The 12,473-nt window shown below is 42.7% G+C and overlaps 1 protein-coding gene across 4 annotated transcripts in view; it reads left to right on the top strand.

Moving 5' to 3' along the window:
- The window catches only part of CADM1 (cell adhesion molecule 1), a 330,056-nt gene extending 319,095 nt beyond the window's left edge, over positions 1-10,961 (top strand). For all 4 annotated transcript variants that reach the window (XM_066606988.1, XM_066606989.1, XM_066606987.1 and 1 more), the window contains 2 exons: positions 7,813-7,941; positions 10,618-10,961. In XM_066606988.1, the coding sequence (XP_066463085.1) occupies positions 7,813-7,941; positions 10,618-10,736 (248 nt within the window). In that variant the 3' untranslated portion in view covers positions 10,737-10,961. The remainder of the gene's footprint in view (positions 1-7,812; positions 7,942-10,617) is intronic.
- Positions 10,962-12,473: the final 1,512 nt, after the last annotated feature.

Genomic DNA, 12,473 nt, shown 5'->3' with positions numbered 1-12,473 from the left:
TGCGGGGCCTTTTTCAAGCTATCCCACCAGAGGGAAACTCACTAAGTACCGGGTAAGTCTCTTTCATTTTACCTCATTTAATGAACATATCACCATTTAGCACTGTAGGAGCGCTATCTCTGATCCCGACACCTCTGTCATTGTTGAAACCGAGAGCATACGTCAGATTTCCAGGCTGCTCCAGACTTGTAAAATCAGATGCATTTGCTGTGTGCAATGAAACATTTGCTTGTAGTCCTCCACTATTGAGTGTGAGGCTTGCAATTAGGTGCTGCATAGAATAAAGGGACAGCTAAAAAAAAACTCAATAAATCCCATTACTAGTTACATGTGACCTAGGTGACACAAAACTATTATTAAATTCCCAGGAACAAAAAAAATAAAAATCTTTTTTTGTTACTTTGTTATTTGTATATGGATAAATGTTATTTGGTTTAAATTAAGTTTACGGATTTCATGCAAACAACAATAAGGAAAGATCACAGGTTGTATTGCATAATGGGAATTTTTATGGCCACTAACCCAAAATGTAAAGCTTAATGATGCATATTTTCTAAACATTTGTGACATAAAGCAGCGGGAACTAAGGCCTTATGTCCACTTGCACGCACGGATACCACCACTGAATCTAGCAGTGGTATACGTGTGTGCTCGCGGCCATGGAGAAGAAAAGAATGTTTCTTACTTCTTTAGGTCCAGCGCGGATCTCCTCGGAGCGGGACGGATCTTTTTTCTTCAGCACGGCAGATGCATCCGGGAACATCGGGCAACCTGCCTAGTGCATGCGCAGTGCTAGCTTTTTTGTTTTTGGATCCCCTGCTTTCCCGCAGATCTGCGACACCTCCACAGTGACATCTGCCGGTGTGCCGCGGTTGGGACGGCTTCCATTAAAGACAATGGAAGCTGTCGTTGCGGGACCCGCAGGAAAATGGGGCATGCTACGATTTCTTCCAGCGCATGCGACCCGCACGGCAGCAAAAAAAATCACATCCTCATGCTTTTACTTGCCGTGCAGATGCTAATGCATCCCTATGAGCATCAAGAAGTGGCGGTCTCCCCCACGGGGGCCACATGCGGATTTTATAATTAAAACCCACACGTGGACATTGGGCCTAAGGCCCCCTGTCCACGGCAGTGTATTTGCCGCGCCTTTGCTATGGAAAGCGCCGGCACCTGTCCACGAGCGGAGAAACATTGCGATTCTCTGCTTGCGATTCTCCGCGCTCAGCCTATCTATTAGATAGAGCTGACCGGCGGAGATTCGGTGGCGGCTCCTTCTCCCGGGCGGCAGCTCCCGTAGTGGAGCTTCGCCGCGGGATACCATGTCGCCCATGGACAGGGGGCCTAAGGGTTACAGTCTTAAAACAAAAACTGTTACATGGTGTCATTTAGCAGTGTGCAGAACTTGGCACCAACCTTATGTGACACAGCCTGGAATGCCTCCAGTGTTTAATGTCTTCAAAATCTTTTTTTTTTTTTCTTTAATGACTTTTCTTCAAGACTTCCAAATGACTTCAGTTGCGTTTGAGGTGCCCCTATTAGACGAATCAAAAAGCACGCAATCTGATTAAAAATTAGAGATGGCCACTACTCTTTACAATATTCGAAACCCCTATAAAATGTGTGAGGCGGTAAAATATAATGACAAATCAAGCGGAAAGGACATAACGTTGGCCGTGGTGTCGTGTTGTATTGTAATGTCTACGTAGTGAAGAGAAGCGGCTATGCCCAGTTAGGAGACGTCTTGGGATATTGTATTTTAATGCGTATTAATCTCTGCAACAAAGGTTTATTCAGCCTCCTGAAATGGTGAAATCCAATTTTAATATGGCGCAGTAATGCAGGAGCTCATGTGATATGGTAGAACTGCTAATCCTATTACGAAAGTAGTTATTTGCGCGGTTCCATTTATTGAACAATGATAGACCATGGAAATGAATGATTCTTCTAGGAACTGATAATGATGCACATGAGATTGCGGCGCTGGTGAAGTAGTAACTCTGGCAGAGATCTCTCTGTCATTAAGAGACAGATTGCAGGGTTGAAATAATGCAGCAATTATGGATTACATAATGGTCTGGTCTTTCGGGAATAGCTAGTTGTCTGGCAAATTGGCGTTGTCTGCATTGGCCCCTTTTGAAAGTTTTTGTAAGCAGATCTTTCGAAAGCTACATCCATCGTCCTTGGATGGGGACTGTAGTCTTCATTCTCCGGACTTCTCTCTACATCCCGCTCACATATTTACCATTGTGTCCCCGGAATATTTAAATGATCGGCATTTGTTTCTGCTGCAGTTGAACGGGGGAGAAACTCAATGTTCTTCTAAAATAGCATATTAGGATTTGCAAGTAATGTGAATAATGTGGCATTTGTCATGTGAGGCTGTCACACCGACCTCTGCTCTGCGGGATTATTTTTTTTATTATTACGCTTTAATACATTTTGTTTGGTATTTGTTATCAGCGCTGCTCACAATGAGCTTAATCTTTTTGCAATACATTTCTGGAATTCAAAAAAAAAAAAGACCAATAAAACGTGCGCATGATGAAGCGCCGCACCAGAGATTTTCATACAGCCGTCTATGAAATAACATTTAATGTATGACGCGCCGCTCACAAATGAACGACAGATGCAAAGCGATAAAAAGGCGTCTTGTTTATGTAGCAAACATTGAGTGGATAATTTACTTTTAAGGAGGCTTAATTCACTTTAATTAATAGTGGACCAAGTCGGAAAAAAAGGCCTAGTGCTATGGGGACTATCCATTGTCCTTGATCTAATACTTTCCTGAAGTTCAATAAATGGACAGGACTATGTTATGTATACGAGATAGAGAGAAGAGCACACTTAAAGGGGACCTGTTATGTCTTCTGATCAAACGCTGCATAGTCTTTCAACCGCGGCCCCACTGACTCTACCGCACCTTTTTTTTTTTCTCTCCCCCCTCCCCTCCCCCTCTCCCTCCCTCTCCCTCCCTCTCCCTCCCTCTCCCTCCCTCTCTCCCTCCCTCTCTCCCTCCCTCTCTCTTTCTCCCTCTCTCCCTCTCTCCCTCCCTCTCTCCCTCCCTCTCTCCCCCCTCTCTCCCTCCCTCTCTCCGTCCCTCTCTCCCTCCCTCTCTCCCTCCCTCTCTCCCTCCCTCCCTCCCTCCCTCTCTCCCTCCCTCCCTCCCTCTCTCCCTCCCTCTCTCCCTCCCTCTCTCCCTCCCTCTCTCCCTCCCTCTCTCCCTCCCTCTCTCCCTCCCTCTCTCCCTTCCTGTCTCCCTTCCTATCTCCCTCCCTCCCTCCCTCTCTCTCCCTCCCTCCCTCCGAGCGATAATTGTTGCATGTAAATGCTCCCATCGTTTACTCTTCGGCTGAACGGTGATTTTAAGGTGATCTCAAAATCCTTCGTTTGGCCGGAGAGAAGATAACACAGACCGAACGCTGTGTTCTGCACATCAGCAGCTGATTACATTGTATTCATGCCGGCAGCCTGTGACAGCTGATGCGAGAACAAGGGAGCTGATTGCAGAGCTCAGACCACTTGCTTGTTCTCTGCAAGCAGCTCCTAGAGGTTCATTTGCATGAATGCAATGAAACTGATAAAGTACTAATGGGCATTAGTGTCCATTAGTATTTTATGCAAAATGATCGCTAAAACTGTCAATCTTTTAATCGTTTGAAAGATTGTCTTTGCGTGTAAATGAGCCTTTAGATTTGGCTTTCTGTGCAATCAATCTGTCATCTGGATGGTCTCCTTAATTCTCTGCCTCAGGTTTCCTCCACTCACTGACATCACCCATTGACAATAAATATAGGGGACTGCACTTACGCCGGTAGCCGGATCTAATGACGGTTGATACAGGCTAGTGGGGCGTGGGAAGGGTGGGCTGTACAAAAAAAAAAAGAAGTGTGATGGATTGGATCTGCTGCTGAAAATCTATGTAGCTGGCCCACTGATGAGAGGGTTTACAGTATTAAAGGTCCATAAAGGTGAGATATTTTGTGACAGTGCCCAATTAGTTTCAAGGGGTTGTCTACTTTGGACAATCCCATTTTGTTGGAGAAATCTTCTTCTGATGATGATGATGATGAATTGATTACAGGATGTCCCATTGAAATAAATGGGCTGTCAAGTGATATGTAATTTTTTCAAGTGCCAGAGACACTTTTTTTTTCTTGCTAATAGATGAGGGTCCAAAATGGGGCACAACATCTTTGGACCCAGAATTCCCTACTAGGTTATTTGAAAATATGTTTTCTAAATCCGATGACAACCGCTATAAAGGGAATGTACCTATATATTCCAGATAGTGAAATATATTCCAGTTTTCTAATCTGTTTTTATTTTCTGATTGTAGATATTTATTTTAATATCTGTATATGACTATGGGTGCCACTATCTTACCTGAGCTGCAATTAAAGGGATTTAGAGATATGCTGTACAGCCAAATTCATCGGCCGTTCACACAATGGATGGAAGGGCGCCGATTGGTTTCTATGTGAGAGTGTTGTGGGCATGCTCTGTACAGAGGGGGAGGAGGTGAGCTGTGACTATCACCTATTGTGAATCCTGTGGTATCTATATGCAGGTGTTACCTTTCATTGTAAGATAAGTTTCCTCTGCAGAACAGGAAGTATCAGACTATTATTAGGCTTAGTGGTCAGTGTGAAAACGGTTTGTTTTACATGGATGCATTAAAATAAGTGCATGTTTGCTACCTTTTAATGCATGTTGCCAGGATACAGCGTGAAAAAAAAGTGACATCAATTGGCCTTTTTTTTGCATTTTTCTTGCTTGCATGCAAAACGCAGTGAACACGCACCAAAAATTCATATGCGTAAGCAGTGAAAATGCAGCCTTCTTCACAGACCAAAATTGCATACACTCATGGGAATGAGCCCTTAAAGGGGTTGTCCCGCGCCGAAACGGGTTTTGTTTTTTTTCAATAGCCCCCCCGTTCGGCGCGAGACAAACCCGATGCAGGGATAAAAAAAAAAAAACGGGTAGTACTTACCCGAATCCCCGCGCTCCGGTGACTTCTTACTTACCTTGTGAAGATGGCCGCCGGGATCTTCACCCTCGGTGGACCGCAGGTCTTCTGTGCGTTCCATTGCCGATTCCAGCCTCCTGATTGGCTGGAATCGGCACACGTGACGGGGCGGAGCTACGAGGAGCAGCTCTCCAGCACGAGCGCCCCATTCAACACAGAGAAGACCGGACTGCGCATTAGACGGCACCATGGAGACGAGGACGCTAGCAACGGAACAGGTAAGTGAATAACTTCTGTATGGCTCATAATTAATGCACAATGTACATTACAAAGTGCATTAATATGGCCATACAGAAGTGTATACCCCCACTTGCTTTCGCGGGACAACCCCTTTAATCTCCCAGCAGTGGACCTCTTAAATTAGACTACTACCATAATAATACAAGTAGGATACTCCTACAGTGCTGTCAAAAGGACTAAAAATTAGGCTAAAAGTTTGCTGTGCATAAACTAAAGCCAGGAAACTTTGTGTCATGAGGGTATCCTTAGCCTGAGCTGTTGGCCTTTCTGATTTCTAGGACTGTCTACTCTTTATAAAAGATTTAATAATCTGGTGCTACTATGGTATTAATGGGGTAACACAGTGTGAGTGATTACCCTATAAAGAGACTAATAAAGGGGCTTAGAGGGTTTTGCAAGATTAGAAAAAACGTTTTGTTTAGGTTGTGCGTACTGTTCCCTGTATGTCAATACGGTGCCTGACTCTTTCCCCTTGGTGTGAGGACACTTGCACTAGCAATGGTTTATCTGCATGCATGTAAGCTCTGAATGGAGTTTCTGTGTTGCATTTCTCTGTCACCCTTGGGTTTTGTGTTTATGCATGATGTGTGGTTCGTGTCTATGGAGGTGGCCGGACGTGTGTGAACAGTGTTGTTTTCATTGGGTCTGTGCTGGTGCCAAAGTGTATGAACAGTCCTGTTCTGTGTTGCATGCAAATTCCTGGGGTGTTGGTGTGAACAGCGACATATTCAGTGTCTGTGTAGGTTTCCAGACATCAGGTGTGAACAGTCCTGTTCTGTGAGTTGGAGTAAGCTGTGTCCTGTCCTGCTCAATCAATCTTGATCAATCGCCATCTAAGGAAAGGTAGGTCCCTAGGTTCCAGCACAGGGTCGTCCTTATCTGGACGCTCTCCCTGCTTGAAGGCAGGTTTTCATGTAGTGGTTGTCCCGTTAGAGTAGGGATATGTTATGTCCAACCGTGAGTCCAGTTCGCAGTCCTACCTTGCGTTCAGTATGCATTTTGTCCGTGCCTATGGTGTCTGTGTGAACGCTGTCTTGCGTCCGTGCTGAGGCTTGGTGTCCCTGGTGTTGCAGGACATAGCAACAGTTTTCTTTTGGGAGTTTTTCTGTCTTTGTTATGGCCCATGGATCATATGTTATATCACAGCTCAGCTCCAGTTATTTGATTTAATTGAGATGAGCTGCAGTTCCAGACACAGCCCACAGATAAGGGTGGCGCTTTTTCTTGGGTTAAAAATAAAAGAAAACCACTTTTTCTTTAAACCTACACAACTTCATAAACTCCATATTTTTTCTGTGTTGAAAATGTTTTATTGGGTAGTCTTGATAGTTTAGGAAGGGCTAAAAAGTAATTAATTTTCTGTAACTTTATCAAGTGCCTATGACTTTGTAATAATCCGATTTTGCAGATATTTTCATTCTTTTTCTATGAATTGGTGAAGTATCATATGTGACAGTTTTAATGTGAAGAGTTTTAATTAAAGTGCCTCGTATCACCTCTGTTTTTGACCCCATACTAGTGCCTTGTTGCAAGTTCAGGCAGAACTGCATGAGTAGACGCTCTAAATTATCTGTCCACGATGAGCTTTCTTACCTGTACCAGGACTTCAATCAATAACAGTCACTTAGCATTAGGGTTTCTGCTTGCAGACATTCAGTGGGAACCTGTAAATGACAGCTCCATCAGCCAAGGCTCATGGGAAAGCTCTGAACTATTCCTTTCCTGAGTTCATCATACCTTTAGCTGTGTTATCTGAGCGCCTCGCTAATTCACTTTGTTATTCACATTCAGTAAATTGATTCTTATCTATTTTGACATCTTAATGTAATTTTTAAACCAATACTTGTACTCGACAACAAACATACAAGAGGATATTCTATTAAATCTCTACATTCCCATTTGATTCTAGTTGTTGGATCATTGACTAGTACAACCTGCCAGTTATAAACTCCTTTCATTGACAGTACCTAATGGTATCCTTCCTCCAGAGAGTGAGGAGGGGGGGGGGGGGGGTACTGGTGTACGTGACCCCTTCTATTTGGATGGTATTGTTATTCGGTTTTCTACTTTCAAAAAGAGTATTGCTAAGGTTGAAAATAAGAAAAACTTTTGAGAAATTCTATATTTTTAGTCTATGGGTTTCTGTGATTTTGGGCAGTGTTTTCAAGCCTAGGTTTAGTACAGCAGTGAGTGGCACATGTGTGATCAATAATTTGATACTAACATAGTTCATCGATCACTTAGTGTCTTGTCCTTCCTAATACAGATATTTTAGCAAATATACAAAATTGCTGGGGCATTAAGCATAGTTTCAAACAAGGATAATGCTTACTGCCAAGTAGATGTTAAGACCACGATCTTTGACTAGGTCTTCGAAGAAAATAGTCTATAGCTCTCATATCCACCATATACACCATATACTAATAGAAAGGATGATCACGGCTCAAATCGTCTTTGTGCCTCTGTAAATTTGTCAATGTGTAGTAATGCTTCTTGTCTTACAGTACTTCTCAATCTTCTGTTTACCATCTATCTAACAGATACCCGAGCAGCAGAAGAGGGTCCTTTAGGTGTTGACCATGCCGTAATCGGAGGAGTTGTTGCTGTTGTTGTCTTCGCTATGCTTTGCCTTCTCATCATCCTGGGACGCTACTTTGCTCGGCATAAAGGTAAATATCTTTCCTGATGCCTAAAATGTGAATAGCATGGTCAGGCTGTCAGCTTTCTTTAACCAACCAACCCCCCCCCACCACCACCACCACCACCACTCCCACCATTCCCTACAATTTACCCCGAACAGAATTCGATCTGCAGAAAAGGGACTATACAGTTTTGGGTGAACTGAGCCTGTTCTGCTTCAAAGGATGGTAGCTCCAGTTCTATCAATGATTTGGCTTTAAAATTACACCAAAAGCATATAGTATTTATAGAGCGAAAGCTATAGGAGTCTGAAGAGGGGCCGGGTATACTGAATTTACAGCTGTCATGTCAGCCTACAGAGGGGCCAACAGGGGACTAGTAGACAGCACAGATATATCTGTAATTCTCCCATCTGTTCCAGGGTAGAGGTGACAGGGACTTCTGCTCATGTTTACATCCCTCTTCAATCAGTCAGAGAACATATTTGCTCTCTGATTGTCACATGTGAGGTTCTTTTGTTTTTTACAGAAAAGGAGTAAAAGATAAACACTTTATCTAATCACTTCTTTTCACAGTTTAACCTCACAGATGCCACAGTCATTGCTGACTATGGCATCTAAATATTTTTACAGAATTTTTTCGTTGTTGTTTTTACCTTACACAGTGCTTTAAATATTGAAAAAAATAAAAATAACATATCATTTGTATCACCAAATCCATGACAACCTGCACTATAAAATATTGCATTATTTACCTAGCACAGTAAATTCCATTAAATACAGATCTAAAAAGAGAATGCCAAAAAAGACATTTTCTGTTCATCTTGCTACCTTAAAATAGGAATAAAAAAATACTTAAATGTGCATATACGTGTTAAATGTATAAATGTTTTATTTGTGCAAAGCTAGTAAAACATAATAAAACCTAAATACATTTGCTGTTATTATAATCATAATGACCCGTAGAATAGAGTTAACATAATATTTATACCACACAGTAAATGCCATAAAAGTAAATCCCAAAAAACAATGAAATAGTTTTTTTTTTCCCTATTGCACAACTGCAAAAAATGTCATAAATTATTCAATACATTGTATGTATCCCAAAGTGGTTCCTATTAAAACTAGAACTCATCCCGCAGAACACAAGTTGTCATACAGTGACATTGCCAAAAAAAAAACATTGTGGCCACTGGAAAAACAAAAGGGGAAATGCTTAATTGGTTCATATGGCTAAAATTAGGGGTTAAAGTTGCACTTAGGACAACTAAATTATGCTCCAAATATATTTTTATTAGACTTAAGTTCAAATTTTACAATTAAAGAGGTGATATTTTTGGGAGGGTTTTTGCAATTTTAATGTTACTATTAGAAAATAAAAACTAAAGTACAGGAAGTGATGGCGTGTATCCCTCTATCTCAGTGAGTGGCTGGAGTGGTGCATGTGTAGAGCCTTACATTGGCCTCCAGCAGTACAATAGATATGGCGTTAAAACATTTGCCCTGTCCAATTCTATACAGTAAAGCAAGTGAGCTGCAGAAAACAGGAACTGTTAGCCTGTTGTCTACTCTAGATTTTTTTTAATATATAGTTATATGGATAGTCACTAGAGATGAGCAAACGTACTCGGTAAGGGCGATTTCGCAATCGAGCACCGCGATTTTCGAGTACTTCACTACTCGGGTGAAAAGTACTCGGGTACGCTGTGGGGCGGGGGGTTGCAGAGGGGAGTGGGGGGTAGCAGCAGGGAACAGGGGGGAGCCCTCTCTCTCTGCCTCCCCCCCCCACTCCCCGCTGCAACCCCCCGCTCACCCACAGCGCACCCGAGTACTTTTCACCCGAGTAGTGAAGTACTCGAAAATCGCGGTGCTCGATTGCGAAATCGCCCTTACCGAGTACGTTCGCTCATCTCTAAATTAGTCACATAATATATCAAATCTTTGGCATTGTTTATATTTTCCTTTTAAAACAACCTTTCAGTCCTTTGACAGAATATTGTCCCAGGCCCGATAGGGGGTTAATTACCTGCTGTTGCTCTTCTTTGCCATTATGCCTCCGATTCACCGTTACAGGCCCTGTTTTCACTCATCCAAGATGGCTGCCACAATTCTACTACCTACTGCACACTGTGCTTCTTTCTAATTGGCCAGCACTGATCACATTCGCAGCACTGGCCAATCAGAGAGCAGATGTACTACCTCAGTCTTCTAATGCTATCAATCCACTGTGTGGATTAGGTAGTCAGAAGATTGTAGTGACCGTCTTGAACAATCGAAAATGACACATAGACCCACAAGATCAGAGGGACAATGGCACAGAAGGCCAATGGCAGGTAATATGACTACCTTCTCTGGTCCCAGCAAAGAATTTTGTCCTGGAGCTAAAGGGTCGCGTTAATATACTCAATCTATTGTTGACTCCGAGTGGAAATTATCAGTCAATGTTAGACATTCTAATTATTTTATACCACAGCACTTGACATGGATGTTGTCCTCCCTGCATTGAACCACTACGTACAATGCCCCTGTCTTAGAAGGCATACCTACCAAACCGCATGCCCGATAATTACACAATTTCTTACGCATTGAAATATAAGGTGTTTGTGTTCATGTGGCATGAAATAATCTATACAAGTAATATTTTCATGCTATTAGACGTATAATATTTGAAAGCATGGTATGTGATATTTCTTTTTTCTCATACAGGAACATACTTCACCCATGAAGCCAAAGGCGCTGATGACGCAGCAGATGCAGATACTGCAATCATCAATGCAGAGGGTGGGCAGAACAGCTGTGAAGAGAAGAAGGAATATTTTATCTAGCCTGGCCTTGTTGAAGGGTGTGAGCTCTGTTCAGACTCACCGCCCTAAGGGAGAAGGACCTTCCAACGTCTTGCGTTTTTTTATCATTTGGTTTTGGAGCGGATGGAGGAGCGGGGGACCCATCTGGTATAAAGTGATTGCCCCACAACACTCTCTGCTTTTATTGTTTGCCACTTTCCTTTCATGGGAATAACAGGAGCTTGAAATGTTTGTTTTTATTTTTGTGCGGGGTGGGGGGGGGGGTTGCAAGTAAAAAAAATGGATTCCGAGCTCCTCAGTGCAGGAGGATCCTGTATGCAGAGCTTTCTGCACCCATATTTCACAGGCTCCTCGTTCACTGAAGAGGCATATTTATCATCTGCAGACAATTTGGTGCCTTGCTTGTTTTTTATTTCACTTTCCCGAGAAGTTCTTGTTGTGTTCCCGGCTGGTTTTTGTGTCACTTCCTGCTGGGGAGCTTTCTACTCTGTCTTGTGCCATTTCCTCCTGAGCTTTCTCTTATGTTTGTCCACCTCATTACTCTTCCTATTGGAGCTGCTTTTTTACATATGTAGTTGTGTCCATTTAACTGCCCCTTTTGGTTTTTTGTCCATCCTCTTGAGCATTGCTGCTTTTATAAGAGCTCTTTCCTGTGAAAACCATCCTGTTAGTCCATTCCTACCGAACTCGTTGCTGATCAGCCTATCCTCGTGTCACCTTCTACAGGGACTGTCCGCATCATATAGTTTTATCAGGGGGCTTGTGTTTAATTCCTATTCATCTTGTGCAATGCCTACTGTCTGACCCACTCTTGTTGCGTTTATTGTGCCCGTATCGTCACTCTCCATCATGGTGCTTTTTCCGGTCCCTTTCTGGATATCAATCGTATGTATCGGAGGAGTCATTCTGCTCTTCTCTGGGAAGTGAATTTTGCCTCGCTTAATTAACAAAGTAGAGCTTAACAAAAGAGAGACTTTACAGAACCAACTGCACTTCAGGCTTGAGGAAGCTCCTACAACTCCATCCCCCCACCCCACCTTGGACAGTTGGTGGAAATACAAGCGGATGTGCCTTTTTATTCACAAGTGAACAAGCTGGAGGAAAAGGAGGGGTGTACATGGGAAAAAAAATTCCTTCTGCTCTGATAAATCAAATTTCAAATACTTTCAATGCTCATGAAAAGCCCTTCTACTCCCCATCTCTGTCTGTTCCATCTTTCTACCTCCTTTACCCTTTTACAGAACCTTTTTTTTTCTTGTGCTACCATGTCTCGCAAGTTATTTTTTTTCTTCCATCCAACATTCCTCACCTGACTCTCTTCTTCCACACAAATCTTCCTCTCTCTCAGTGCTGTTTCTTAGTACAGGGCTGTGATGTCCACTACAATGTTTCTACAGTAAGGGTGGACAACTGTACCCTCCTGCCATTTTGTTTTTCAATATACTGGTAGTATATGTGTGCGGTACCACCTACTGTGAGGCATTCAACGCTTCACGTAACTCTACTAAGTGCAGCCTGTATTATATAATCTGTAATATTATCGTGTTGTCCGAAGGGTTCAGTCTGAAGTTGTTAAAGTTGTAAAACAATGAGATGTCATTGCTGCTATAGAAGGTGTTAGCAGGGTAAGTGCGTTGCTTTCTTGTCAATCCCACTGTATATTGCTGAGTAGAGCTGCACCTGTATTGTCTTACAAAATTTGAAATGTAGGGGTTATTTTTAAGATGGCCGCCAAGCTGACTCTTATGTTTTCTATTG

This window comes from Eleutherodactylus coqui, chromosome 6 (assembly GCF_035609145.1).
Source record: "Eleutherodactylus coqui strain aEleCoq1 chromosome 6, aEleCoq1.hap1, whole genome shotgun sequence".
Classification (NCBI taxonomy): Eukaryota; Metazoa; Chordata; class Amphibia; order Anura; family Eleutherodactylidae; genus Eleutherodactylus; species Eleutherodactylus coqui.
This window is presented reverse-complemented; position numbering and strand designations above follow the sequence as displayed.